Source organism: Amblyomma maculatum, chromosome 1 (assembly GCF_055883805.1).
Source record: "Amblyomma maculatum isolate TAMU_Amacu chromosome 1, ASM5588380v1, whole genome shotgun sequence".
Lineage (NCBI taxonomy): Eukaryota > Metazoa > Arthropoda > Arachnida > Ixodida > Ixodidae > Amblyomma > Amblyomma maculatum.
Window position 1 is genome coordinate 56,856,659 of NC_139344.1, and position 27,319 is coordinate 56,883,977.

General features: G+C 45.3%; 1 protein-coding gene across 1 annotated transcript in view; it reads left to right on the top strand.

Moving 5' to 3' along the window:
• Positions 1-360: 360 nt before the first annotated feature.
• The window catches only part of LOC146202436 (28S rRNA (uridine-N(3))-methyltransferase), a 32,776-nt gene continuing 5,817 nt past the window's right edge, over positions 361-27,319 (top strand). Inside the window, exons 1-6 of the mRNA XM_084588189.1 lie at positions 361-582; positions 1,399-1,429; positions 1,528-1,730; positions 7,569-7,639; positions 11,371-11,659; positions 15,072-15,334. Of these exons, the coding sequence (XP_084444315.1) occupies positions 535-582; positions 1,399-1,429; positions 1,528-1,730; positions 7,569-7,639; positions 11,371-11,659; positions 15,072-15,334 (905 nt within the window). The 5' untranslated portion in view covers positions 361-534. The remainder of the gene's footprint in view (positions 583-1,398; positions 1,430-1,527; positions 1,731-7,568; positions 7,640-11,370; positions 11,660-15,071; positions 15,335-27,319) is intronic.

A 27,319-nucleotide genomic window follows, 5' to 3' on the forward strand; every position in this document is an offset into this window, starting at 1 on the left:
TCAAACATAGCAAAAGGGATAAAAACAGGCAAGCTTTGTGTGCAGTTGCAGCGCAAATGATTCTCTGGTTGAGGCGGGAGAATTTTTCAAAACGGTTCTAATAAAGTGGCAAGTCAGCGCTCGTGCGTCCCATGTATTTTCATTATGTACTTGTATTTCTTTGCGTTGTACATTTCAATCATTAATAACCAACACGCTCCGACTGAGTCTCTACTACAGCATAGAAAAAAGTACGTCTCAACATATCAAATTTATAACTTTGGAGGGAAATGCATTTTCGCCTGGCAACCTGTCAGGTAGTCGAAGTTCAAGTCAATAATAATCCATTTCCAGCCATCCTTTATAGCGGCTATTCTAGGCACTATATAGCGGCTTTCTTTCTCTTCCCGTCTTCTTTCCCCATGCTTCCATGCACGCGTCAGTGCGTGTAGTTGCGGGTAGTTCTCTGTTCATCTATTCAAGTGCCCGTTTGACTGCCTGCGATACCTTGCTGGATCTTTGAAGCGCTGTGTGATTGTGTTTCCATCAACAATAATGAAAAAGCAAGGTTCTGGCAAAAAATCTCGCTTTAATGAAGATGAGGTGCGTATTACACGCAAGAATGCTTTTGGATCTCGAGGGCAATAGAAAGCGCGGCTAAAATGTTCAAGATATCACAATTCAAACCGAACATGGCCTTTTTCGGGCGTTGTATCATTTAGTCTTTTGCTAGGCTTCTGTGCTCCTGAGCTTCACATGTATCTACACCATCAGCTTTATTACGCGCAACACAATCGAATATGGGTATCGCAAGTTGAGGTATGTGACTTCACGCGGCTTGCACGTTACATCGGTCAGGTCCATGAAACTCGGTCTTAGCGAAATCCTTTGCTCTACTGCGCCTCTGCAACTTGCCGTGCCGTACTGGCTCGGTCAAGCGCTAAAAAGGCCGTGTCCAGACTATGTGTCTTGTACGAACGTTGCGTCGTTCAGCACTACGTGTGTTTACCTCGTATACATACGCGTGAGTATGTGTTGTCCAATTAGTAAACTGCGGCCATGTTAGATGACAGCGCTTCTGGGAATTTTGTTTACATACAGGCTTGTTCTGCCAGTTCACATACAGCCGTTCAAATGCGTTCGCTGCTAGTGAGTTTTACCATACTACTAGCAAGGTGACTGTATAAGTAGGCTGCCGCTAGAATAAGTATGACAAGTGTTGTGTGAAAGAACTTTGACTGTGCTCAGCATTTTTGATCTCTCCCCACGCTGTGCTTGCTGGCTGCGGATATCATCTGCAGCTGGTTACTTCAGACTGGAACCATTGCTGACCACACACTTCGATCTCATTAATTGCTGCTGGTGTTCTGTTATGCAGAGTGGCTGATCTTTCTTTTTTCTCATTTTTTTTTTCTTCAGCCCTGCAACTGGAAAACGTGGCGTAAGGAAAGTAAGTAGCACAAGCAGTATAAGTAAATAGTGGGCAAAATGTTTATTTGTTATTAACTGACTTGGTGTAATGCATGCTTTCTGATTTCATTTCTCTAGAGAAGCAGCAACTTCTGAAATGGAAGGAGGAGAGACTCATTAAAAAACTTGAAAAAGAGAAAGCTAAGGAGGCCAGTGAGCAGCAGGCTGCTGGAGATGCTGAAACGTTGACAGGCCGGAAGTACACTCTCAGCATTGCTGTTCCAGGTTCTATTATGGACAATGCACAAAATGCAGAATTGCGGACGTATTTGGCCGGCCAGGTAAGTCTGTATATGACAAGCGCAACATTGCTAATGTAGTCATGTACAGATTATGTAATATGCCACAACATGCTTGCTGGTCAGCTGAGTGCCATAGGCCTGTGCAGAGGGGCGGTGGGCAGAGGGGGGTGCCCCCCCCCTCCCCCCTAATACTCTAAGGGGGAGTGCCGAGGACTCTTGCTGTTGCGTTCCAAGCCACCTTATCCTCCAGAAAGCCGGGGGCCTAATTAAGGAACCATTTTGAGAAGCGCATCGTCGAGTAATATTCTGCATTCATGGCGAAACTTTTGTTTCTTAAGCACAGAATATTTTGTTTGCGTTGCTATTCCATCACATCAAAATAAATGTTTTATAACCATTCCTCATCTTCGTGCTGTGTTTTGGCTGTAGGGGCCAGGTGAGGGGAAGGGTGGGGGGGTTGCAGTGAAACTTGGCTCCCCCAATGCAGAACCCTGTGCACGGCTATGCTGAATGCCTCTTGCACTGCCAGTGAAGCTTTCATGAAAGGCAGCTGCAGTGAAGCAAAGCCAGTCAGAGTGGCCTTGAAACTGCAGTATGGTTTTAGGAGTGCTTTGGCTGGCTTAGCTTTGAGTAACTTGGTTGTTTGTTACCTCAAAGGAGGTGCCTGTTCACTGGAATTTGTGTACTCTTGCGTAGCCAGAGCATTGACAAGCCTATAGTGTAGCACTGCATACTTCCTAATTCTGCAAGCTGCATGACTTTTTACTGTGTCTATAGTAGGTCTTTATCTCTTTATGTCTTACTAGAGATTTTAAACTGCAGAGGCTGCCTGCTTTGTGGAATTATTGTCTAATGTGGTAGTTGTTTGCTATCAGTTTTCTTTACTGATGGACCGTTGCTTAAATAAGTTGGATCTGTACAATGAGGCATGGCATATTGGAGGACTTTAATAGTGGGGCCCTGTGATACGCACTGTAGTCAGGTGCATGAATTTAATTGCATTTTAATTGTTTCAAAATATATGGCAGGTTTATAATCTAGCCTGCAAAATTATGTATGGCAGAAAACCTTATATTGCTACTGTGGTCAGTGCTATCTTTTGTGGACAAAAAATTGTGAGCATGCCTTTGGCATGTGGGAGTTGGCAGGTTACATGGATTGCAGGCATGGAAGTGGTATAGCTTGCTACCCGAGCGTCTGGCTGCCAACTTGGTATCTGTCGGGTGGGAAGGCGACAAAGGAATCGAACCTTGAGCCCTTGGATCCCGAGTAAGACATGCAATCCATATGCAATGCAGGGGCATTTGGACGGCTTGGTTAAAGCAGGGATTTATATCTGTTTTGGAATTATCTTTTATATAATGTCGCACCGTACAAATGTATTCTGTGTATGAGATGACATGTGATATGACATATCACAACTTAAGGAAATAGTGATTTAGCAAGTAGCAAATCTCACGAATGAGAATGTAAATTAAAAAGGGGAGCTGTGGATGGGGCTCAATAACCTAGTGGCATCATGCCCTTAAAGGCGGGGCTTGAGGAATGGGTGAATTATCCATGGTGAAATATGCTTGCACCGAACAGTAATGCGCCCTTGTTGCTCATGCACCGCTTGAGGCAAGGTCATCAAAACACAGTAGTGGGGAAAGGTAAAACTCCTTTTCTACATTTAGGAAAAATTGAACAGAAGGTAGGAGGCAATAGGTGACCTAGTGGCTTAGGCCACTAGGTCACCTACGTGGAAGATTGTTGGTTTGAAACCCACCACTGGACTAGGATGGCCCCTGCTGCATTTTTTCGATGACAAGCGTAGTTTCCAATACCTGCCTGCAAAAAGTGGTTCAACATGAACTGGAGGAAGGCTACTTAGTGGTTTGTGTTGCCATGTTCACATGTAGGTTTAAATTCATACTCTCTATAACCGTGATGTTTTGAAAAAGTTCACTGCAGCGTATGTCTGCAGTCATGGGCAAGTTCAAATTCATCACCGTCTGTCTGATTGCAAGGAAAAATCTTTGTCGTCATATTATAGCTATTACTTGGCCATTTTCGTTATACACTGGTAACTGTAGTTTTTTTTTTATGCTTAAACAACTATGTAAAAATATAAAGCCTTATCTATTGAATGTCTAACCTGTATACCTCACTGTACGAGGTGAACCGCTGTTAAAAATATTCTGCAAGGAATTTGACAACCAATAGAAACCATGTGCTGATCACAAGAGGCTTCTTTGCTTAATCTGCCATATTGAAGGACTATGGACACCTAATAATTGGGTTCGTGTTTTATCATTTGTAATGACGCCTAGGACATTACTGTACACGGATCATCACGTCACATTCGCCTAAGACTGCTGAATAATTTATAGTCCAATTTCTTTTTTCAACTGTTTCGGTTTCTACAGCTGAGTGATGGCTGTGATGTCACAATCAAGTCTAGGTCACATGAGGGATGAAAATACAGTGGTGTAATCATTGCTGTGTCATTTGATTTCACTACAGTGATAAAGCCAGCCTGTCTCAAGGACAGGAATCACTACTACAAGTCAAGAGTGAGCGATTATATCGCTTTTTTTCATGCCACGCATCAAGACATGACTGTGACGTCACAGCCATCTCTCCGCTATCGAAACCAAAACTAATCAGAAAAGAAAAATCAATTATAAATTATTTAGCGGTCGTAGGCAAAAACTGCATGCGGATTGATAAATAGCAATGACTTACGCATTAACAAGAAGAAAAATGCCCCAATAATTTGGTGTCTATAGTCTTTTAAGGATAGTAGCTTTGCATTAAATGCTATGTGTTGTGCTAGAGTGAACTCTACTTGTGCTTTCATTGGACGGAATTATAGGTCATTAGGTGAGTTGTACATGTGGGGCTCAGCTAAATATTGTAAGTACAGTAACCATGCTGAAGAGTGTTTTGCTTTATAAGTTAAATCACATTGAATAAAGCGTTTATTTAACCCGCCTACTTTTTAACTTGACAGCACTAAAGGCCCTATTCTCCAGGAAATCCGGCGTCAACGTCGTTGGAGTTTGAGAGAAAAATCATCAGCATGTCTTTGGCTGGTTTTAGTTGGCAGATGACATGGCCACACACTGATTGATCGTTGGGTTGTGTGGTGTCACGAGAATACATGTCATGGCTGAGTTGGCAGGAGCTGTGAACTCGGGCAGCTCCTTTGAGATAGGAGGACGAGATGGAGATTAAATCACTGGGACCCTTGCATCCCTAGTCAGACATGCTATCCCTATACTCTATCTCAGTACTTGCGGCACTACCAAAGTTATGGTGAGTGCAGAGGCGATGGTCACGCTGCGGAATGTGGTGCCAGAGTAAAGCGGCCGTAAAGCATATGGGATGACATGCTTTAAGTGTGCATTCGCGGAATTTGTTCATTGGTCATAAACGGTGCATTAGGCATTAATTCGGTCTCATCTCACCTACAGCAACATTCAGGAGTGCTAAATTGTCTTTATTTTTTATTTTGGGCAATGATTTTGTCTCTTCCAGGCCTGAAGAGAAAGTCGGTTCAATGGGAAAAAATGGTTTCAGTTCAGAAAACTAGATGGTGCTCCGAGGTTGAAGTTGCCACCATGGCTTCTTTTGCATACATGAACTAAAATTGTGGATGTTGCGATGTGGCCAACCTTGCCGTTTCAGACTTTGTAGCACACGTCACTGGCCATTTAGTTTTATTTCGGGATGACGTCACGTCGCTTTACACCTGCTCATGTTTTTTCTCTCTTGCATCCACGTGCTTGCTCTGCTCTTTGAGTCCGCCAAGTTGAGCGGAACCGTTGTGATTTGAAAATGCTTCACTGCACTGACTGTAACTCGTACAGTGAAGCATCCTCAAAACACAACGGGGCCATTAGTAACAAGGCACCACTGCTACTGCGTTGCTCTGCGAAAAGGGCCTCGGTGGAACTTGCAATTTTGTAGCACTTTTTCGATACTTCCGACAGTGTGTGCAAACCAAAACACTTGACGAACTTGCGAAAAGTCGTCGCTTAGCTTTCATGTCAAATGTATAGATAACCATATTGAAGGTGTTCATCAAATAAAATTGCTGTAGTGTAATCAGTTTTCGGCAGTGTTTTAGGGCCATTCGATAATTCCAACATTCGGATAATTCGAACATTATTCCTGGAGGCCAAATTAACTAGATTTTACAGTGTTGGCAATGTGGCCACCGCTTTTGCCTTTTACATGATTTCATTACTGTTCATGCTTCTGAAGAGCTGCATTCTCCTTTTCATACTACCTCTAGCACAGAGGCTACTTATGTGGCAGAATTATTCTTTCAAAGCGTTCCATTTTTCACCATGGTATGGCACCATTGAACATCCCCCATTCGGGCAAGGCCAACGTAAACCAAAGTTCACTCTAGCACTTGCGAGACATTGATGTGCAAAGCCAACAAACAATTTGGATTAGTGCCATAAACTGGAGATGGGCTCGAAAAGAAAAGCTGCGCAGCTGTCTGTGCTGTCATTTTATTCTTTTGACACGTCTGCTGTGTTGTTGTGCTTTGCTAACATGCCAAAGATATCAATAAGACAACCTTAAATTGTATCAAGCTTATGACCTGAAACTTATATTCATTCCTCAATATAATTATTTCCATGTAGAAATTCCTGCCAGCCTTTTATACCCATCCATTGTTCTCTATAACTCTAAACCTAAAGCTGGAAAAAAGGCAATTCATTTCCAAACTCTCGCCGGAGGACAGAGAAGTGCTGTGTGGCTCTGTTTGCTTGTTTAAACTTCGCTAGCGATAGAGAACAAGTTTAGTTTCGGAGCTTCAGCGCTAGCTGGGTTGTATTTCCTTGAAATGCGTGTATTGCTCTCTGCAGGTGTTTCTGCGTCTCGGTGCTTGTCTTGTTTGGATCTATTAGCGCTTGGAAGAGACGCCATCAGTTTTTGCCTGACATCTGCCTAGCGGCCGCGTTGCACCTCTCTACTGAGTTAGTGTCCGTGATTGCATTCCTGCAGGAACAAAATATACACTCGATGGTGGCGCGCATGGTGCAGCCCCTCCTGTTGTTTGACGAGATGGCAGAAGCCTTGCGCGTTAAAAGAAATAAACTGAAACTCGCATCTTTTCCCTAAATACAACGTGTAAAGCTAAAACGTCTGAAAATAAATCTAAACACATGCACGAAGCAGCAACAGAAGTACTATAAGAACGCCAAAAAAATCTGGTAAGATTTTACATTGCACAAGGTAGCTTAATTGGATTTGCTTGGCATAAATGCTTTACTTACACTTTGACAACAATGTTGAGGGGTTGTAATAGAATATTTAAGGGAGTCGTTCATAGCAACTCGTGATTACTAGGTTATATCTAGTTTTTATATCAAAGAAGCTAGCAGTTGGAGTGTTTAGTACGGACAAATTGAAGTGAGCCTATATCAACTGATTACTACACTATAATCATAAAGAGGCTGCTTTCACTGAAACCGGAGCTTTATATATCTAGGAAAGGCCATAAAATATAATGCAGGCATTGCTGCCATGAACCATTTCAGTACGCAAACTGCAGTGATGCCAAATACATTTTTGTTTGTAGATTTCTGAGGCTAGACTTCACCATCGTCTAATTTCAGCCAACATAAACTAAGTGGCTAGAAAGAAGTATTCCATTTTCAGTTCTGAATTTCTTGGCTATAGAGGCATATTTTGCTGCCCGACGAATGTCGACAGAGCCACAAAAGATCAAACAGTCAAAATTCACTAAGAACAAAAATTAAATCGAATTTACCTCAATTTTTCTGCAAAAGCTTCCAGCGGCATTGGGCTGTTTTGTGTCTAATATGTGCGGTAGCTGCCAAATTTTCCTTAAAAGACCTTTGTCACTTTCAGATTGCAAGAGCAGCAGTTGTCTTTTGTGTGGATGAAATTGTTGTCTATGATGATGATGGATCAACAGTTCGGTATGTATGCCAATTTTTGTGAATGCTGTTTTTCTCTGGTGTTTTGCATGTCACTGCTATGACCTGCTCGAAGGCAGACAGTAATATTCCAGGACCTGTGTTGCTACAAGAAAAATTGGTTGCTAAATGAACACAAGTATCGTATTTACTCGCATAATGATTGCATTCGCGTAATGATCGCACTCAATTTTTTTATATTCCCCGCATAATGACCGCACCCCAAACTTGCCATGGAATTTGCCTCTGCCACCATTTTTGTTTTCATGTCCTGCACTGTTATAGCGGCAGCCGCCTGCTGGTTGATCGGCAGTTATCTTGCAGAGAATGCATTCCAACGAGTTCCCATGATTCCTTGATTAAAATGCATTTTGCGGCGTTCACTATATAGCAATTCGGCAGCGTGCTTTGTGGTTTTGTGTGAATTTACGCCATTTCACCATGGGGCGGTATGCAAGATACACCGCCACTTTCAAGCTCAAGGCTGTTGGTTATGGACTGGAGCATGGTAACCGCGCTCCTGGCAGGCATTTCGACATCGACAAAATCTGGATACGCTATTGGAAAAAGCAGCGCAAGAAGCTGATGGCTACAAACAAGATTCACCGGGCTTTCCGCGGACCAAAACGGGCAAGTTCCCTCATGTTGAGAAGGCGGTCCTAGAATATGTGAGGGACCTGCGCAAAGATGGTTGTGCAATATCGTCAGAAATGATACAGACATAGGCACGCTCAACTGCCAGGAAGCTGGGAATCGCCGCAAAGGATTTCAGCGCTAGCTCCGGTTGGATGACTCGCTTTATGTGACGAAATGGACTTTCGCTGAGGCGGTGGATGTCGCTGTGCCAGCGGCTCCCATCCACGTATGAAAGCAAAGTGATAGACTTCAATCACTTCGTCCACTAGGCTTTGCAAAAGAAGCGGTTACCTCACGTCACAAATTGGAAACTCCGATCAAACTCCATTAACCTTCGACAAGCCCTGAAACACAACTCTCAACGAGAAGGGTGCTTGGAGCGTCCTCGCGAAGACGTCTGGCGCAGAAAAGCAGCTATGCACAGTCATGCTTGCTGTGACGGCCGGCGGGCGGAAGCTGCCGCCATACGTCATCCTTAAACAGAAGACTGTTCCGAAGGGTAACTTTCCCGTGGCATCCGTATGCGTGTACAAATGAAAGGATGGATGATTGCAGACCTGATAGTCGATTGGATTAAGACTGTTTGGGGATGAAGACCAGGGGCACTTCTGCTTCGCTCGCTTCTGGTTTTGGACAGTTTTAGGGATCACCTTGTGGACAGCGTGTGTGCTAAGCTTAAAGGCCTGCGCATGGACACTGCAGTGATCCCTGGGGGTCTGACTTCGTTGCTGCAGCCTCTCGACGTGTTGCTGAACAAACCATTCAAAGACAATGTTCGAAGACTGTATGCAGAGTGGATGGTGATGGGCCAGCATTATTTGACGCCGAGCGGAAACATCAGAAGGCCATCCATGGAGATGCTTTGCTCGTAGATCATCGAAGCGTGGAACAGTATCCCCGACGAGGTAGTGGCCAAGAGCTTCAAGAAGACTGGCATATCGAAAGCGTTGGATGGAACAGAAGTCGACTTTCTGTGGGATTGAGAAGATGCTCCCAGCGATGAAACTGCTGTTTCTGATGATGAGTCGTGCAGCAATAAAAGTGAGGATGGCGAGGATTCAGACTAAGATTAGAGTACTCATTGAGAAAAAATAAATGGGCAGTTCATGTGATGCTTATACAATGTGCGCGTTTATTGCGAAGATAAGCCTTGCTGAACTTTTATTTTTGGTTGTAGTCGAGATATCTGTTCTAAGACGTCTGACCTGCAACTTGTTTGCGTTGTCGGTGCTCAAAAAATTTTTGTGGAAAATTTACCTCTGGAAATGATCGCACCCTGAAGTTTTCGTCAGTTTGTGGAAAAAAAAAAGTGCGATCATTGTGCGAGTAAATACAATAAACCTTTCTACAATGCCACAAGAGGTGCTATCTAGAATGGTCACCGTGAAGCTCTTGCTTTTAGGCTGCAAAACATATTTTTGCCTATCCTACCTAGATATGGGGAGCTGGTTGCATAGTGCATTGCATTCTTAGCTTAGAGAAAAAAATGAGTTGTGAACTGTTGTCGTACATTTGTTTTCCATCACAAAGGGAAACATTCAAGATGTCATGCCTGGTCTTAATTTCCACATTTATTTCTTCTTCTTCAGTCAGTCTCTGTCTATAGCTGGGTGTGGTCATTGAGGAGTGAAGCTAGAACACATGCTTGTAGTGGTTTTATGCTGAACTGAGCCAGTAAGAGTCACTGGTTGCTCGTGTGAACAGAGTTGTTACAAGGATTGATCAAATGTAGGTTGCTAGTGGTCAGCACTAGGGAAATTAAATTTTGGAGGTAGAAGCATTGGTCCTGTATGCCTTAAAAGCTTACACATTCTTGATTTCAGTTCCTTGTTATTTTATGTAAACCAACTGAGTCCTTTGTGTGTCCTTGCTCAGCGAGACTGACAGTTTTTATCTTGATAAAATTACCCATATCTTGCCAATGGGCATTACTGTGGCGGCATCAAATATAGTACTAATAGTATATGAGAAAGCAGGAAATAGACGGCTTCTTTTGAAATAAATATTTGGCTAAGAAAATCCAAGTGCATATGAAAAGCAATCAGCATGGTCTAGAGATTCCTTTTTCTACTTTTGCAAACAGATGAACTGTGTATACCTTTAACCTTTTATATGTCATAAGATACATGCATGTCTCATATGAATACAAATGCTAAAATTGAACTCAGAATGGCTCTGGAACTTTAATGATGTAACTTTTAAGCCATTTCAGCCAGTGGTTTTGTAGGAAAAAAAAATGGTTAAGCATTAGTACCAATAACTTTTCAAAAAGAGCTCAGGTGTGGCATGTTTGTAAGTCTTTTCAGTGTATAAGAAAGCTTGCATTAGAATTGAAAGTTGCTTCAAGAAGTAATGTGAGGCAGCTTACTGATGGGAAAGGCTAAAAAGCTGAAAGTCAATTTTTCTTGCCAAGATGTTCCACTTCGAACTATTATACCTGTGCTTGTAGAAACATATAGAACATCAAGCAGGGCTATTAGTAAAAGATAAAAATATGCTGAATGGTTTGTTTGATAGATAGTATCCAGCATGAATAATGTCGTAAATGGGTGAGTCAGTGTCCATTTGCTAGCACTTGATGCTCATGGGACAAACGTGTCCCACTGTCATATAAAAGGGTAAGTAAACATTGGGCAGTCATTTGCTTTAAGTGGTGGTGGAAATTAAATTTTAGGCAGGTATTTATATCTGTGGCAGTGTTATTGCATTTAGCTTTAATTGAGGTCTTTATTAGGCATGACACAATCTGCCTCTGCTCATGATGTAACTGTGGACTGCCTGCCCTACTTGTGCTGTCATGTTAGTATATTGGAGATAATGTCTTGAATGTGCAGAATTTAGGGATACCATAAGGTTTCCAGGCCATGGGTGTCACTTTTAATCTTTACTGCTTATTTCGTGTAGCACCCAAAACCTGAAGGGGGTAAGGGGAAAAATTTTATCACCACTTCTTCAGAAGCTATCAACTGCCAATGTTACCAACAGAGCCTTACTACATGGTTAAGCAGAAAGCCAGGTGGCCTAAAAACCTCTTGCAAAAATAGTGCCACCTTCCATCGCACATTGACAAGCTGCAACGCTGTTGACATTGATTGCAGGGGTAAAAAGGGGGCTGCAGTCGACGGAGAGTTTGGTGGCCTTGGTGAATCTGGTCAAGGGGTGGTGCAGTTGGCACGTGTACTACAATACCTAGAGTGTCCGCAGTACCTGCGCAAGCATCTCTTTCCCCTGCATCGTGACCTGCAGTTTGCAGGATTGCTCAATCCACTCGACTGCCCTCATCACTTGCGTGCCACTGAGGAGAGTCCATACCGTGAAGGCATTGTGGCACGCCTGCCTATCAAAGAAGGCAGCGGATCTTATGTCAACTGTGGGCTCAGCAAAGAGGTAATGCTTTTTTTCTTTGTTGCGTGGGCTGTTCCTTTCGGCCATCTCACTCGTTGATAAGGCTTAGGCATGAAAGGTGGATGCTGGTAATGAATGGTGAGAGGCAGAAGCAGCTAGTGTGGTTTTAAGGTGCAGGTCAGCACTTTGTTTTGGTCTCATGCCTTAAGACCTTATTTGTGCTCTTCTGTACCCAAGGCTGCCGAATCAAATCACGGTCATGGCAGCCGCTTTTCGGTGGAGGCGAAAAGCAAGGTGCCCACGTGCTGTGTGATGTCAGTGCACATTAAAAGAACCTCAGGTGGTCGAAATTTCCGTAGACCTCCACTACTAAACTAAAATTAGTATTGTCGTTTATACACGGGCTCTGTGGATACAATGGACGGTTTTAGATGTGCTTCACCTGCATAACGTAGGCTTCAGGCAGTGTTCACCACGTGCCTGTGCTCTTGCTCCAAAGAAAGGAAGGTGCAGTTAATTTTGAGCACAAGTGTTTTATTACTCAGTGAGCTGCATCATGGATACCTTCTTGCGCAAATGGATGATCTGCAAGTGGGTGTGGAAGATTCCAAAATGAAGAGACTAAAAATGAAGTAGACTTCATATTGTGCACTCCTCCTGCCATCGTGCAAGACGTGGGGGTGCTATGTAATGTGCAGTGCAGTGATCATAGGATAATGAGATCTTGAATCAGCCGGACTTGAGCATGGAACAGAAGGAACTAGTAAGAAGGAAGACCATCAGCAAGTTAGCGGCAAAAGGGAAAGTACCTTAAAATTCAGAGCAAGCACCCTCCTCCCACATAAAGGTCAAAATTTATCCCTCAAAGTGAGGGGGGGAGGGGGGAGGGGCGCTATCTTGGAATGGCTCCAAAATTCAAAATGGCACAAAATTTCTGCCAGGAAAAAAAAATATTGTGCAGTGCACAGGGTTTTATTTTTTTTTTCCCAGTTTCCTTTGGCCAGTTTACCTATGCATTTCTTAGTCAACTTTAAATTTAGCACTGCCGAATGCTGCGGGCATTTGTAGTTCGATGACCGACTTGCACGCTTGTTGCTATTGCTGCTGCTATTGCTGCTGCTGTCGAGTTGTTGAATTCTGTTGCGGGTGCAGGTCAGCCCAATAAAGAGTTCATATCAGGACAACCTCAGTCTTTTTGCTTGTTGCTTTCAGCATTGTTGCTATCATGTGATGGTATCATCTTAACATTTGTATCAACTGGATTTGCATCACCAAGATTCTACTGCTTGGACGCAGGGACCATCTCATCACTCTCTCCTTTACTTCATTAGGGTGGCCAACCTTTTTTCATGCATTTATTGCCCCCCCTCCCCCCCCCCCCCCTCATATTTTTTTCATCACAACTCTCTTTATGCCCCGAGGCAATGCTTCTCAGCCATGGATGTGTCGGGGACCCCGCATTGGTGGCTCAGTGGTCAAGGCACTCAACTACTGAACCCAAGGACATGGGATCAAATCCCAGCGGCGGCCACCGCTTTTCGGTGCAGGTGAAAAGCAAGACATCCATGTACTGTGCGATGTCGGTGCATGTCAGAGAACCCTAGGCGGTCAAAATTTCTGGAGACCTCCACAACGCTGTCTCATAGTCTGAGTTGCTTTGGGACATTAAACCTTACAAAACAAACAAACCAACAATTTATAAAAAAAAACATGCGCGACAGATGGGGTGTCTAATAACGGAACTTAAAGGTGTCTAATGATGGAACGAATCACTGACCCATCAGCGCGACATTTTTGGTAGACGACTCCTTTCTCGAGAATCTCATGCCAGTAGAGCCGGGCACTAGGCCGGAGGAAATCTTTTACTCATTTAAAAACCCGGTGGGTACCCGGCAACACCCAGTGTGGACCCATGCGGCGACACCCCTTGAAAGCAAGGGGGGGGGGGGGGGGGATCTTTTGTGAACTGCTGCCGCAGTTCTGGGAGCAGATTGCGAGATTGGGATTGAGTCAGGGCTAAACTGACCTCTAAAAAATGCGCACTCTATAAGCCGGCTTCTTCCCCATGGCCTGCAGTGAACGTGGGAAGGAATCGACATGTCTGCGCCAGTATGCATGCCGCTGCAAGAGATTCAACTCCTAGCTCCCTACACTGCGCCGCTTGCTTGTCAAGAAACCCAAGATGCTTTACATTGTAGCCCTATCCATCAGTGCAGCCAGAGCTTGAGTTTCACCGATGGCGGCATCAAACTTTGTATATAGGCGTAGGTTTCGCGGGCCCAGAAAATTGCTTTGTGGACACCATTTGAGAAACGCTGCCCTGAGTCAATAAACAATGCTATATAAAAAAAATCCCCTGAACTTCAGTACAATCGATAGCTCTGATGCAGCATCTGAAAGCAGGCTCATGAATCTGCATATGTGTAAAGCAAAGACTACATATGTTCATGCAGAGCCAAGGGCACGCATAGGCTGCACGGCGAACCAAAGGGTTAAATTTTTGTAACGCAACATGAAAAAGAACGAGTAATTCTTCAAGTGCACCTCGATGACATAGGTTTCACATCCATGGCTGTTTGTGCGTCACTGTTGGCAATGGCTGGTTGGGATGGAGACTTAGCCAAACCAGGCCCTCTCGACTCACCAATGCCACTTATGCAGACAACATGACTTCGTTCAGGCCTCAACTCAGGCAAACATACAAGGTTCATGTGTTTTGCCACCCGTGTTCATGGTTCCTTGGCAAAGGCCAGGGAACCGGGAGGGAAACACTATGCACCTTATTGCTGCCCTATTCAGTGGTGATCTCCACTTTCATGTTCTGCTTGTGACCTCTCGCTGAAACAGGGCTCTAAATGGCACTCAGATTGATCCTGTGGGGATGCGACACTGAATGGGGAAAAATAGAAAGTAGGGAGATTCACAGCATTTCTCTGAATACCTCTTCTTCGAAAGGGGAGAAGCAGCGCTGCTGCCTGCATTCCGCTGAAAGACCTAAATGGTGGCAGTGACCGCATGCGCGGATTACTCAAAAAGAACAAAACACAACCACATGCATGGTTTGGTTTGGTTTGTAGGGCTTAATGTTTCAAAGTGACATTGGCTATGAGGAGTGCCTTAGTGAAGGGCTTTAGATTTTTCGACCATCTGGGATTCCTAACACGCATTTTGCGGGCACTTCGCATTTCATTGCCTCATTCTTGGGATTAGCAGTCGAGCACCCAAACTGCTGAGTCAGTAACGTGGAGCAATTCATAGAAGGCTTACAGCTTTTGTGTCAATTGTACTGTATAGCCTAGTGCCTTTTCCTCATTACAAGCAGTGGAGAACTGTGTGCAGTAATGCTTTTAGCACTCGACTATTTGAGTTTTTGTTTGTAATATAACCCCGTGATGCTGCATTTATGCCTGGCTTAAGAATTGTGCTTTCAAGTGTGCATTTAATTTTTGTGCAGGTGAAGATAGACCGCTGCCTGCAGCCAGGAGTGCGCGTTACTGTGAAATTGAAGGAAGGAACACCTGGAAAAAAGCTCCGAGGCACTGCAGTGTCACCGTCATGCCCTAGGACAGAAGCAGGCCTCTACTGGGGCTATGAGGTCAGAGTAGCTGGTAGCCTTGGTGCAGTTTTGGCTGAGTGCCCATTCCCAGGTGGTTACGACATCACTCTAGGCACCTCAGAGCGAGGTACGCCTGTTGATGAACTCGAGCTGCCCCATTGGTAACTATTCACTTTGAGAATGATTTCGTGGCTGTTCTTGATGTTAGAATGTATGCCTTAAACCTGTTCTGTCAGTGTAACTTAAGGGGGAAGACTGCTTCTGGAAAAAGTTTTTTTATTTCTCCACCAAACTCAATGAAATTACGTATCCTTAACTAATTTCTCATGCCGATTTCAAAACTGTGATTACTTTTTGATAGGGCAATTAGTTCTCAAAGTACAATTAGCCCCCAATGTTCACTAGAACAATAGAGAAAAGTAAAAAATAAAAGCTCATAAATGACACATGGTTAGACTTTAGAAAGAAAATGGAACGCAATGTAGCAGTTTTCTAATTTTCTCATCATTACTGATTTTACAGCAGAATGAAATTTGTACAAAAAATTGTGACTAACATGCAATTAAGAACTAGATCATTAAAAAAGTTTCTGAGCCTTAATTAAAAAATCTGCTCCCAACATTGCATGCTTGGATAGCCTAGCTGCATGCTGAAAAAGGAATTGGGGTTCTCTCAGCTATAGATGCTAAGTGAGGTATGCCACTTTGAAATTCACTCGGGAGTCCAAAATTTGCATTTTGAGAAAAATAAGAAAACAAGCAGAATGATGTTAATTGAAGAAAACTTCTAAATTATCCATCAAGTCGCCTTGGAAAGTTGCTAATAGCCTCCTGGAGTGTAATCAGATTGCTTGCTAGCATCAGAGTCCCTCAATACTTTTTTTCTGGTCACGAAACTCCCGCCAAAGTTTAATATAGGGTCAGCACTGACTGCTAGATGCGCAGTTGGGCACTGAAGGGCATATATCCGCTGTCGGTGCTGCAGGCGACCGTCATATTTCTAGTTTTATTTGCCCCTAACTGTTCAAATTGTCTCGTGATTGTCATATTAGATTATGTAAGGACTTGTGCTCCATTAGGCAAATGCACGAGAGACGAGGACAACACTAATGATATACGCGTATGCCTCATTGGAGCAGACGCCAGGCGTGAAACTAACTGCACAGCATAGACCTGCTATGAATGAAATTTATAACATTGCGGCACCCTTAGCCCCAATCTCGCCCCACTAAACGAGCCGCAGCACCGTTTAGTAAAACCTCGTTACAAGAGACACTCAAGGGACCCGAAAAACATGTCTCTTGTAACCCAAAATTCTAAAATCACTGTGTTGATTAGTTTACTGCACATCAGTACATAAATGCATTCACACGCATTAGCAGGAAATTGTTCAGGAAAGCTTAAAGAAGTTATTCATACTAGTACAGTAAAAGCTCGTTAATTCGAACCGCAAGGGGACGCCATCTCAGTTCGAATTAAACGAAGTTCGAACTAACGAAAGCAATGAAGAAAAACAGGACACCGCGACCAGGAAGCAGCAGGGCATGGCGCCAGTTCAATTTAATGTTTGAAAAAATCCGTAATTGTGGTCTGCATTTTTTCTTTGAAGGCAACAGCAAGCACTTTTTGCTCTAAAGAGCGAATGTTGCGGAAGGCTTCCTCTTCGCTTTCTTGAAAACTGAAGAACAGGCGGGCGGCATTAAGTCCGGCCATGACTTCCGCAGCGGAGGGCCGCACCGGTGCCTCGTCGTCTTCCTCGTCGTCGTCACTGGCAGGGACAGGCTCTATGTTTTTAACTTGGGAAATGATGTCCTCGTCTGTGGTCACACCACAGACAACTGCGCTCGCATCCACGTCTACGTAGTCGGCAAAGGAAACGTCTTTCAGAACGTCCGACATGGGAGCGGTGACGCTAGTGACGCAGTCTCCATGCGCAGGTGGCTCGTCCACGTGCTCGCCTTGCGTGGTGAAGCCACAGTGGCGATAGCAATTGGCTATTGTAGCTCCTGTCACTTCCCAAGCATGCACAAGCATATGCAGTGCACTCAAGAGCGTCACTTCGTAATTTTGGCATAGAATAATTCTTTCTAGTATGTGGCGCCGATAAAATGTCTTCAAATTTTTTATAATGCCCTGGTCCATGGGCTGCAGCACTGCCGTTGTGTTGGCTGGAAGAAAGGCCAACTCAACGGCATTCGTTTGAACTTCAATCTTGTGCGCAGAGCAGTTATCGACAAGAAGAAGGATTTTGCGGCCACAGCGCTCAAACTTCTTGTCTACCTTCATGAGCCACTGCTTAAACGACTCTCCAGTCATCCAAGCCTTCCTGTTTGCTGCGTAGTCTGTTGGGAGGGACCTGATGTTCTTGAAGCAGCGAGGATTGCTCGACTTTCCTACCACGAACAGCGGTAGCTTTTCACTTCCAGTCATATTTGCCGCAACCATCACCGTTACTCGCTCTTTGCTTCGTTTACCCCCCGTACACTTGTCATCTTTGTATGTGATCGTTTTGGCAGGCAGTAACTTGAAAAATAAGCCTGTCTCATCAGCATTAAAAATGTCCTGCGGAGAGTACTTCCGTAGGTAGCCTTGTAGGACCTCGGAGCGTCAACTTTCACATGTTTCCAAGTTAACAGCCTTCATCTCCCCTGACACCGCACGAAACACAAGGTCATACCTTTCACGGAAGCGGTGCAGCCACCCATCTGAAGCTGCGAAGTCGTCGTAGCCCAGCCGCAGGGCGAAGTCCGCTGCCTTCGCCAATATGACTGGGCCACTCAGCGGTATGTCCTGAGCACGCATTTCGTTAATCCAGAGGAGAAGCGCTTTTTCGAGGTCGGGGTACTTTGCCAGCCGCATCCTCTTCCTTTCGCTGGCAACTTCTGCCTTTAAGGCGTCTTCAATCGCCCTCTTATTTTTTATGTAAGTGGACAGCGTGCTCTTCGGCATTCCATGCTTCTTGGCGATTTCTTGTTTCGACAAGACTCCAGCGTCCGCTTCCCGTAAGATGTCGCATTTATCCTTCAGTGTTTTGGCGCGGTATTTACCGCGGGCGCACGCCATTCTGAAACCGCACGTCAGCACAGCGAAGCACACCACCGAGGCCTAACTTTTCAAGCAATCCGCACAACAAAGGTCGTAAGCGCGCCGAAAACCAGAAAACTCTAGGCTACCGAAAGCGGCCGAGACCACCGCGAGTTCAAGACAAAGACGTTGACGAAGGCTCCTCCTATTCGTTCAATTCTCGATTGCTAGCGGAGCTGCGATGTACTGGATTCGCTGTATTTTTTGTGCTGGTTGCGCCATCCATCGGTTAACAACTGCAGCTATACGACAAGATTCTTAGGCCTCTGGGATCGGCGGCTCAAAACCGGAAACCGCAGTTCTCGGAGGTAGAGAGAGGGCGTAGCTGTTGCCACAGCTGCCACCCCTTGTCCTCCAGCCTCTGCGCCGGGTGCTGGCACCGGTTTTACCCGCTTTTACCTTCTCTCCCCATTTTGGAGGCAACTCAGCCGCTGCAGCCTCGCGACAAGGCCTGCTCTGGCCATATGCCAGGCGGCACGCCGCCCAGGCGCGGCGGCGCGTAGTTCGAATTAACCGTGGCAGAACCAACTCACGTTCGAATTAACGGGCTTTTTTATACATGGACTTCTATGGAGCTAGGCTGGACCAAGTAGTATGGTTCGAATTATCCCGAAATTCGAATTACTGAAGTTCAAATTAACAAGCTTTTACTGTATATGTATTTTTGTGAGTGGAGAGTGTATTGCTTCCCAAATTCTGCAGGTAAAGCACTTCACTTTGCAAGCCTTCTTGTTGTTCTAATATCTTTGAGGCATTCTTAACATGCTCGTCACCCTGAGTTGCTTACAGGCTCATCACCCTCAGATGATTCACAAAGAGAAAGACATCAGAATTCGAAGCTTTCATCTTGTGATCAAATTTTAACAGTGAGGAGTTAAAAATGCTGGATGTCATTCATGCATTTTGATTTGCTTCGTAGGTAACAGTAATGCGATGTCGTTTTGACTTTCCAATCATGGAGAATTATGGGGAAGCACTCCAGTTCCGACGCTGATATGAAACAGAATTTAGCTAAGGGAATCTGAAGTGCATCATGTACGAGTTGGTACGTTCCAGATGCATTACATGAGCACACCGGGGTTTTGTCTCTTCTAAATAGTGAAGAATTTACTCCACGGACCTGAAAAAGTTGCCCTTAGTAACCGAGTGTCTCTTGTAACCATGTCTCTTGTATGCAATGTTGTTAACATGGCGGACATAGGAAAACCAACCAAACCATTTTCAAATGTCTCTTGTAACAGTGTCTCTTATCTTACACGCTGTTCTCTCCGATCGCAAAACTTGCGGCACGTAAGCGAAAACGCCACCGCAGTCCGTGTTAAAGGTCCACGGAAACGGCCCCCAAGAAGCCACTGATAAACGTGTTCAGTGTGTAGAACACATCCTTTTGAGCATTAACGCAAAGTATAACTCCTTGGAACAAAGCCAGCGATTTATTATTAATTTTTAAAAACAGCGTTTTTTTTAAATTCGCGGGCAGGGAGAATGTCGCTTGGCGATGTCGCATGGAACTGTTTCCTTAATCTGTGACGTCATGGGTGAGTTGACTGGCAAGGCTTGCTAGAAGCTGCCATTCGCTGCGACCACTGCAGCCATGACGTCACGGACACACTTCTGGTAGCTGCGAAAGTCGTCTGCTCGTGCGCTGCTCGAACTCTGTGCGGGCTGTTCCACAGCTCGCCGCCCTTATCGGTTAGGTGGCCATTGCCCATTAAGTACAACAACCGAAGCGACGCAGGGATCGGCAGAACGAAGCTGCATTTACAAATATCTTATTTATATAACGTGGTTTAGGAGTACCGGAGTGTCGTCCGACGAGGCGTCAACAGCACGGTCAAGCACTGCACGATGGCAGCACCTCCTCGACTGCCGTAAACACCGCCGCTGTGGCCCTTCCTCCCGTATACCGTTCGCGCACGACACGGCGGATCGTTAGCATCGATGTCCGAAATAAAGCGTGCTAAAATTTGTTGGCGTCTGGAATACTGAGCCGAATATCAAGTATGAAGCCCTCGTGAGGATCGCTGACCAGCAGCAAATTGCTGGTAAGAGCGATAGCCGTGATACAAGCTAGTTTCTGCTCAAGCCAGCTGCCGCTGGTGCATTGCGGCTGATCCGATCTGCTCGTACTAGCTCTGCGATTAATGCGTCGGCAGAGTTAATCCTATAATTATTTTACTATGGCAGGATAGGATTCACTATAAGGCAGTTTCATAAGTAGACGATTTACGACAGCGTTGATAATGTTCCAAAGCGTCGACCGCCGCGGCTTCGAAGCGAAACAATTGAGGCCTAGCGACGACTAGGGACGGTCACGCACGGTGCCGTCGTTCGTCGCGCTCGCGCGCCCCACCCCCGTGGTAATTGTGTAACGTACCTCAGCCTGCTTGCGGCATCCTGTGCTGCAAGCGTTGCAAACTCGTGTACTTTCATAGCTAAGGCCGTGCATTTTTTGACATTCTGCTCAGCAACAAGCCGTTCAAACGATATTGCAGGCAAGACAAGGCTTCAGTACGCAGTCGCTGCGCTATTGGCCGTAATCGAAGACGTCGGGCGGCACCATATTCTATACATCGATCTTTAAACGTGATACAGTGGGCAAATGAATAACTTTGTGAAGCAGACCCGCTCGTACGTTTCGCGCACTCGAGCGCCGACGAGTAGCTTCCAAGACGGCGTCATAACCTCGGTTAATGACGCAAACCGCGGTCGCCAAGCTCGGTTTGCGATAACCGCGGTTAGTGGTGTAATCATGGTTTGGTTCGCCGTATAACATAGGGTAACCACGGGTTCGCGGTTACACTAACCGTCGCTGCGCGAACTGGCGAACTCTTCAGGCGTGTGCGAGCGAGGACGGGTTGACGCGAGTACGCCAGCGAGTGAGCGCGGCAACCGGAAGTTCGTCGAAGTGACGTATGTCTGGGCGGAGCTTTGAACTTGCTTGTATTCTTTATTTTTTTATGGCTTCCTTCGGCGTACGAGTTGAGAGGGAAAATTGGAAGGGTCATTTTTAATTGCCGATATCTCTGGTGTTGCAGAAGCTAGATCGAAAATTTTTCCGGGAGAATGATGGGTGGTTCAATAACTATCAGTGTTATGGCATTGTTTACCCTTCTTGGTGACCCCTTTCAGTGGACCTTTAAGGGGGGACACTGGTCTTAAAACTATTTTCGTTGTTTACCAGTCAAAATTGATGCAACTTGGTGGGTTTGTGTAGTTTTTTGTGCAGATTTCAAAACTGCAATTATTTCTTTTGTGATCCAATTATTTCATGATAATTACACCAATTAGTCTAATTCTTACAAGAACAATTGCCAAATAACCACTGAAGAAAAACTTCAGATGAACACATTGCTGGACACTAGAAAGAATGAGGAACACAATGTTGCAAGCAGTTTTTTGATTATGCAATTATTTGTTGTTTTATTGCATAACGAAGTTCAAGGGTCAAAATATAGCATATAATGGCCACAAAAAAAAAGCCATTTTAAAAATTTTGAAGAAATTAAAAAATCTACTTGCAACATTGTGTGCTCTACATATTTGGCTTCATGGTGAAAAACAAATTATTACTCTATCTGCAATAGGTGCCGAGATATTAAGGCCGCAAAACTGCAAGTGGTCGACAATGCATGTTTTGAGAAAAGAGCAAAAAAGAAACAGGGCATTAATTAACAGACGTTTACTGGTGCAATGCACACATTTGCAATATAAAATGGCTATAAACCTCCGGGAATGTAGTCTCTTTGCTTTCCAGCATCTAAGTATCGCCTCTTTCATTTTGATTTGCAGTTGCAGCACTTTCAGTTGTCAATTTTTCGGCTGCACGAGTCACATGCAGGCAGCGTTTTTTTTTTTTTTTATCGTACGTCGTTTTGTTACGCCCTCGCATCAAGACTGCAGTGAGGAACGTTTATTGCGGAAAAGAAATGTAATTTGGAGCTGTTTGCTGCTTCCCAGTGCTCTGCATTACACTGGAAGCAAGTACATTCACTAAGGACTATGAACGAGGTCCGATCGGCGCAAACGCGCGGCGAGCTCTACGAAGACCGTCTACCGCTTCGTTGCTGGAGTTGGCACGAGTTCAAGCTTTTTCTGTTTTGAGCTTATCTTTCTGCTCACCTGCGGCCTGCGATATCACTGTCGCGGCGGGTGCGACCGCTGACAGTAGCAGTCTCCCGTGCTGGGGAACACGCTAGGCCTACTTCAGGCTCATACACACGATCGTTCGGCGCATGCCTTTCGTTGGCCTGAGCGCACACAGCCGGGACAGGGCATCACTTGAGATGATCACTCAACTATTTTTTTCACTTTTTTCACAAATTCTTGCTGTGAACGCACCTCGCGATTCGGAACCAAGCGTGGCCGGCGTCACGTCTCCGCCATCTCCCTGCGGCTCGGGCGCGCCGAGCAGACGCCGTCAGCCAGCTCCACCAATGCGGTGACGCCTTATCGTCACGTGCACCCCGAAAGCCAATGGGATTGCAAATGCCACGTTCTCTTTTTTGCTATTTTTTATGCGACTAATGGGCAAATGTAAACAGCAGAGGCGGCAATTTGAAGACGAAAGGCGGCTCTTTCAAATGAGACCAAGATGGCTACGGTGCCGCGCACAAAATGGGAGCTACGCCTCGCGAAAAATGCTTGTTTCGGGGGTCGTTTTCGGCCCAAAGTTTGGCGACATCGATTATATAAATTGGCATTGTGACTAAAATACTGACCCTAGAGATGAAAAACTTAGCAGATAGGTAGATAAAGAGCTACTGATTTCGCAAATCACATTTTCTAAAAAGTGATTTTTTCGTGATTTTTTTGGTCCGAAAGACCTGTGTCCCCCCTTAACACGTTGCGCATGATCGCTACGCTAGGGCGCAGTCACAGATCTTCGTCACCCGATATCGGTTGGCAGATCGTCAGCAAATTCATTTTCTGTGCTTTATTTGCCCTTGTCACTCTATGGTGATGGTCAGCGGCATATCAATGTCAGGCTACAGTGCCAACGGTGCCGCCACGTTGTATAGATGGAGCTTGTCGGGCGCGTGTCGGCCTGCACGTCGTCGCGGTACTCCGCTGTCCTCGCCGACCAAAAGCCGCCGCCATTTTCTCTTGAGCCCGCCCACAGCCTCGGCGCACGTCTGCTACGGCTCCCGTGGAATTGATTTTGATCTCTGCTTGAAGATTTTTCCGGCCGCTTGTTTTGCAATTATGCCATGAATTCGAGAAACGGGTGCTTAAGGATAATAGCACAAGATTCTGCAATTCACGAGTGTGCGCAATGTTTTACCAGGAATGCGCCGATGGCAACGGCTGCGCCTCGGTGTTACGGCTGTTTACTAGCTGTTTACAAACAGATATCGCTGTTTGCGTCGCGTGAAATGCAAGTTGAGTCAGCTGAGCTCCCTCTGTGTTTCCGAGCTACAGGCGACCGCCTACGTGGTTTAGACATTTGTGAATTAGCTTGGAAGGCCTTCAAAAATCTTTGGGATAGCGTCAGGTCGGAGCGCCGGCTTCCCCCGTTGTAGTGATACCGCGTCATCGTTCACAGTGAATTCCTTGACAAGAATGATGTCTGCAGCGTGAAAGTGCTTTTCACAATCACGCGCATATATAGAATAGAAAGTGAAGTCACCCGTCTCTTCCCGCGGTATTGCACGCTTCTATTTTTCCGACAGCCCCTTGTCAGTAGGAAATCGAAACGATACCTTCTCGGTTGCACCTTTGTAGCCAGAACGGCATCCTGATACGCAGCAAGTGTTCGGCATGGTTTCCTCTGTGCACGAGTTACATGATGTCAACGCACAGCATAACACGAGACATCGAAATTCGTACCAGCGGCGATGCTTTCTGATCAGGTCGCGACAGTGCTGAGCTCAACGGTGCCCTTCAGTGCCCAGTGGCGGCACGGCGCGGCAGGCGCGGGCGGTATATGAACCTCTCCCATAGTGTTACGAAGGAGTTTCATGACCAGAAAAAAGTATTGAGAGACTCTGCTAACATTTAAATGGCTTTTTTTTTGCGTGCACTGCATATTTTTTGCAGACTTGTGTTCCTGTGCACATGCACTCTTTCTTTGCTTATCTTTCTCCTGCATGCATTTTGTTGTCTGAGTGCTGGCAGTCAAGTGCAGCTCTTTCAGAATGCATGTCACAGTTCTTTCACTCCCTGCATTAAATTTCATCACAGCCTCAGCGGCCTCGACCGTGAAAAGTGAGGCATGGCGTTCCTTAGTGCAAGTGCCCAAATCATTGAATGTAAGCATTCATTATTGTTCTGGGTTTTGCCTCGTTGGACGCGCTCAAGACGCCTCTTGTCAGAAAGCCTTTTGTAGACTGGCAGCAAAGGTTTACAAACATGAAGAGGCAGGTTGTGTCGACGATGCAGCATGGTCTCACCTCTGGCCTCTGCAGCATTCTGCTTACACCAAGACTCGGGGCCTGTTGGGCAGAAGCTGTGGTTGTAGGTGACATCATTAGATGTGACATGAAGGTAGGTGGCCATCACAGCCTTCTGTGTGGCCTCCACGTCACCACTGTGCGACTTCAAAGCCTATGCATAGTAGGAGCTCAACTTGGAAATGAGATCTCCTATAAGCTTTCCTTTGCCACCAAGGGATTCTCCACCAGAACCTCTCTGTTTCGAGACCACATTGCGCGGAGCAGTTCCCATATGCTTCTTAACATGGTTTATGCAGTCTTCCTTCGTAACTGCTATATAGCCATTGACTTCTGCTTTTTGCAAAGCAAGGAAAGTGCGACTATCCCCATCAGACAGCATGGTTGTGTACCGGAGGTTGTGCTGTTGTAGGGATCGCTTGAATAAGTGCAGCCTCTCTACTTCCATTTCACCAACCTTCTTGTTGATGTTCTTCTGGCATTTGTGGCCTTGTTTCCACGCCGGGTCATCATCTTTTGGGCCTCATTCACACGCGGCGCAAAAATTGCTCAGCATGACATAATCAAGCACAAGTCCGGTGAAAAGTTTGATAACTGTTCCAATTCCGATGTGCGAGGAATGCCCGCGTGTCATTCATGAGCTAGCTGTCAAATGAAACTGCGATATTTCCGGGGTGTCCGAGATTCAGCTCAGAGTACACCTCCTGAACGGATCGTGTGCAGTCGGCTGTCTTCTTGGCTGCACGGTCCACCGCGGGCGTCAGCTTCTCCTTGACATATTTTGCAACATGTTTCTGTGCAACTCGATGAGATATATTCATTACCAAGAATATATCATTTAGTGCACCACGCTGATTGCTAGTTGCTTGCATCGCACGCTCAGCCAATGAATGGATTCTTTTTTTTTGTCCGCCGATCACACGCGGCGAACTCCACCCACAATTAATGTCACCGCAAGGCCATATTCGTTGCCAAATTTTTCGATGTTGACATCACCGTTGGACACTTTGCACTTCACACATGCTAGCAGCGCATTCACGAAACTCAACTGATAACTGTGAAGGTCGCGTCATTGAGCGGCTCGGCAGCGGTAGCCGGGGCATCTTCGGTTCTGCCGACAAAAGCTACCTTGCGCTCTGTTACATGGGCCAATGCCATCTTTTGAAATTTTGCATGCGCTTTCCTTCTAATTGCTTCAATATCGGAAGGTTGCAGCATCGGGTTGTCTCGGCGAATGCGTCTGCTGTCCGAAGTTCCTGCGTCCGTGGCCGGCGTTGACGTCAGGCCTAAATTGGTCAGCACATCACGATTAGATGCAGGCGATGACATATCTGCGATGCTTGCAGTTTCCGCGGAGTTCTTGTTCTTTGTTTATTTATGGATACTGTTAGCCGTAAGACCGTTACAGGGTCGTTAACGTTACAGAGTTGTTAATAAGTGACTTTTTCGGAACTTGTGCGTCGTTCGGAACTTTGGTGCCGACGCCCACCACAGACGTGACAAGCAGATGACGGGAAGCGTGTCAGCCAATCGGGTGACAGGTTTTAGTCACGTGCGCCGACCAGCGAATAGTAGCGCACGTTGACTCTTTTTTGGCGCTTTTTTTTTTCTTCACAACCAATAGTGTAAACACGCAGCAATGCCGCGAAATTGAACATGAAAAGCTGCTCTTTCAAATGAGACCGAGATGGCGGAAATCACTACCGGGGAATGACAACTGCATATCGCAGAAAGAGTGGTTTTCGCATCAAAATCTGCCCCGAGTGTGCGTGGATATTTATTCTTTAATCGTATTACAGCCGAAATATTGACTCTAGCGTTCTGAAAATTCATAAACCAGTAGAAAAAAAGTTGGAAATTTCAAAAATTGTAGTTCTGAAAATTAAATGTTTTCGCGATTTTTTTGCTCACAGACGCAGTCTCCCCCCTTCAGATTAAACTGTAGTTCACCACTAGTCTTTACAGTCTTTATAAAAACTTGAAGTTGCATGAGGCCAAACCACATTATGCATGAAGGAATAATGTAGTTGTGTACTTCTGCTTGCAGTAACAACTAAGTACATTTGCACATAACATGACCTGATTCATGACCGTAGCAAGTAGAGCACAGATGGCTTCTTATACCGATTTTTTTATTACTGTTTGCAGATTGTTATTTTTAAACCCTGCGAGATAGATGTGAGTGCGATCTGTGCAAGTGGGTAGTACAGCATTGTAGTATTAAGAAATTGAAGGCTGTCAGCTTAAAAGAAGACTCATTTTTAAAACTTCTTTATCGGCAATGTAAGCCAACTGATGTTTTGAACACCAATAATTCAGACTTGCGTGATATTTCAGACTTCATTTAGGAACTGCCAGGTGGCCCATAGCAGGGTGTACATTTTCATGACCAATATTTCAGACCCTGTGTCCAAAAGTTAATTTTTTGGACCAAATTTGGTGCGAGTAATACTGTGGAGCTAGTTTCTTGGCTGAAGGCAAGGCTCATTTTTTTTGGCATCACCTAGACGCGAGCAGGTGTCGTTTTTGCAAACGAGCGGTTTTGCATGGCTGTGAAAGTTAAGCGAAGCAGTCATTCGGACAGACTAGTTTGGCTCTTTATTCATCGTCGCTATTTGAGGCAGTAGCAATAAGCGAATGCTCGACCTTTTTGTCGTGGCAGCTTACAAAG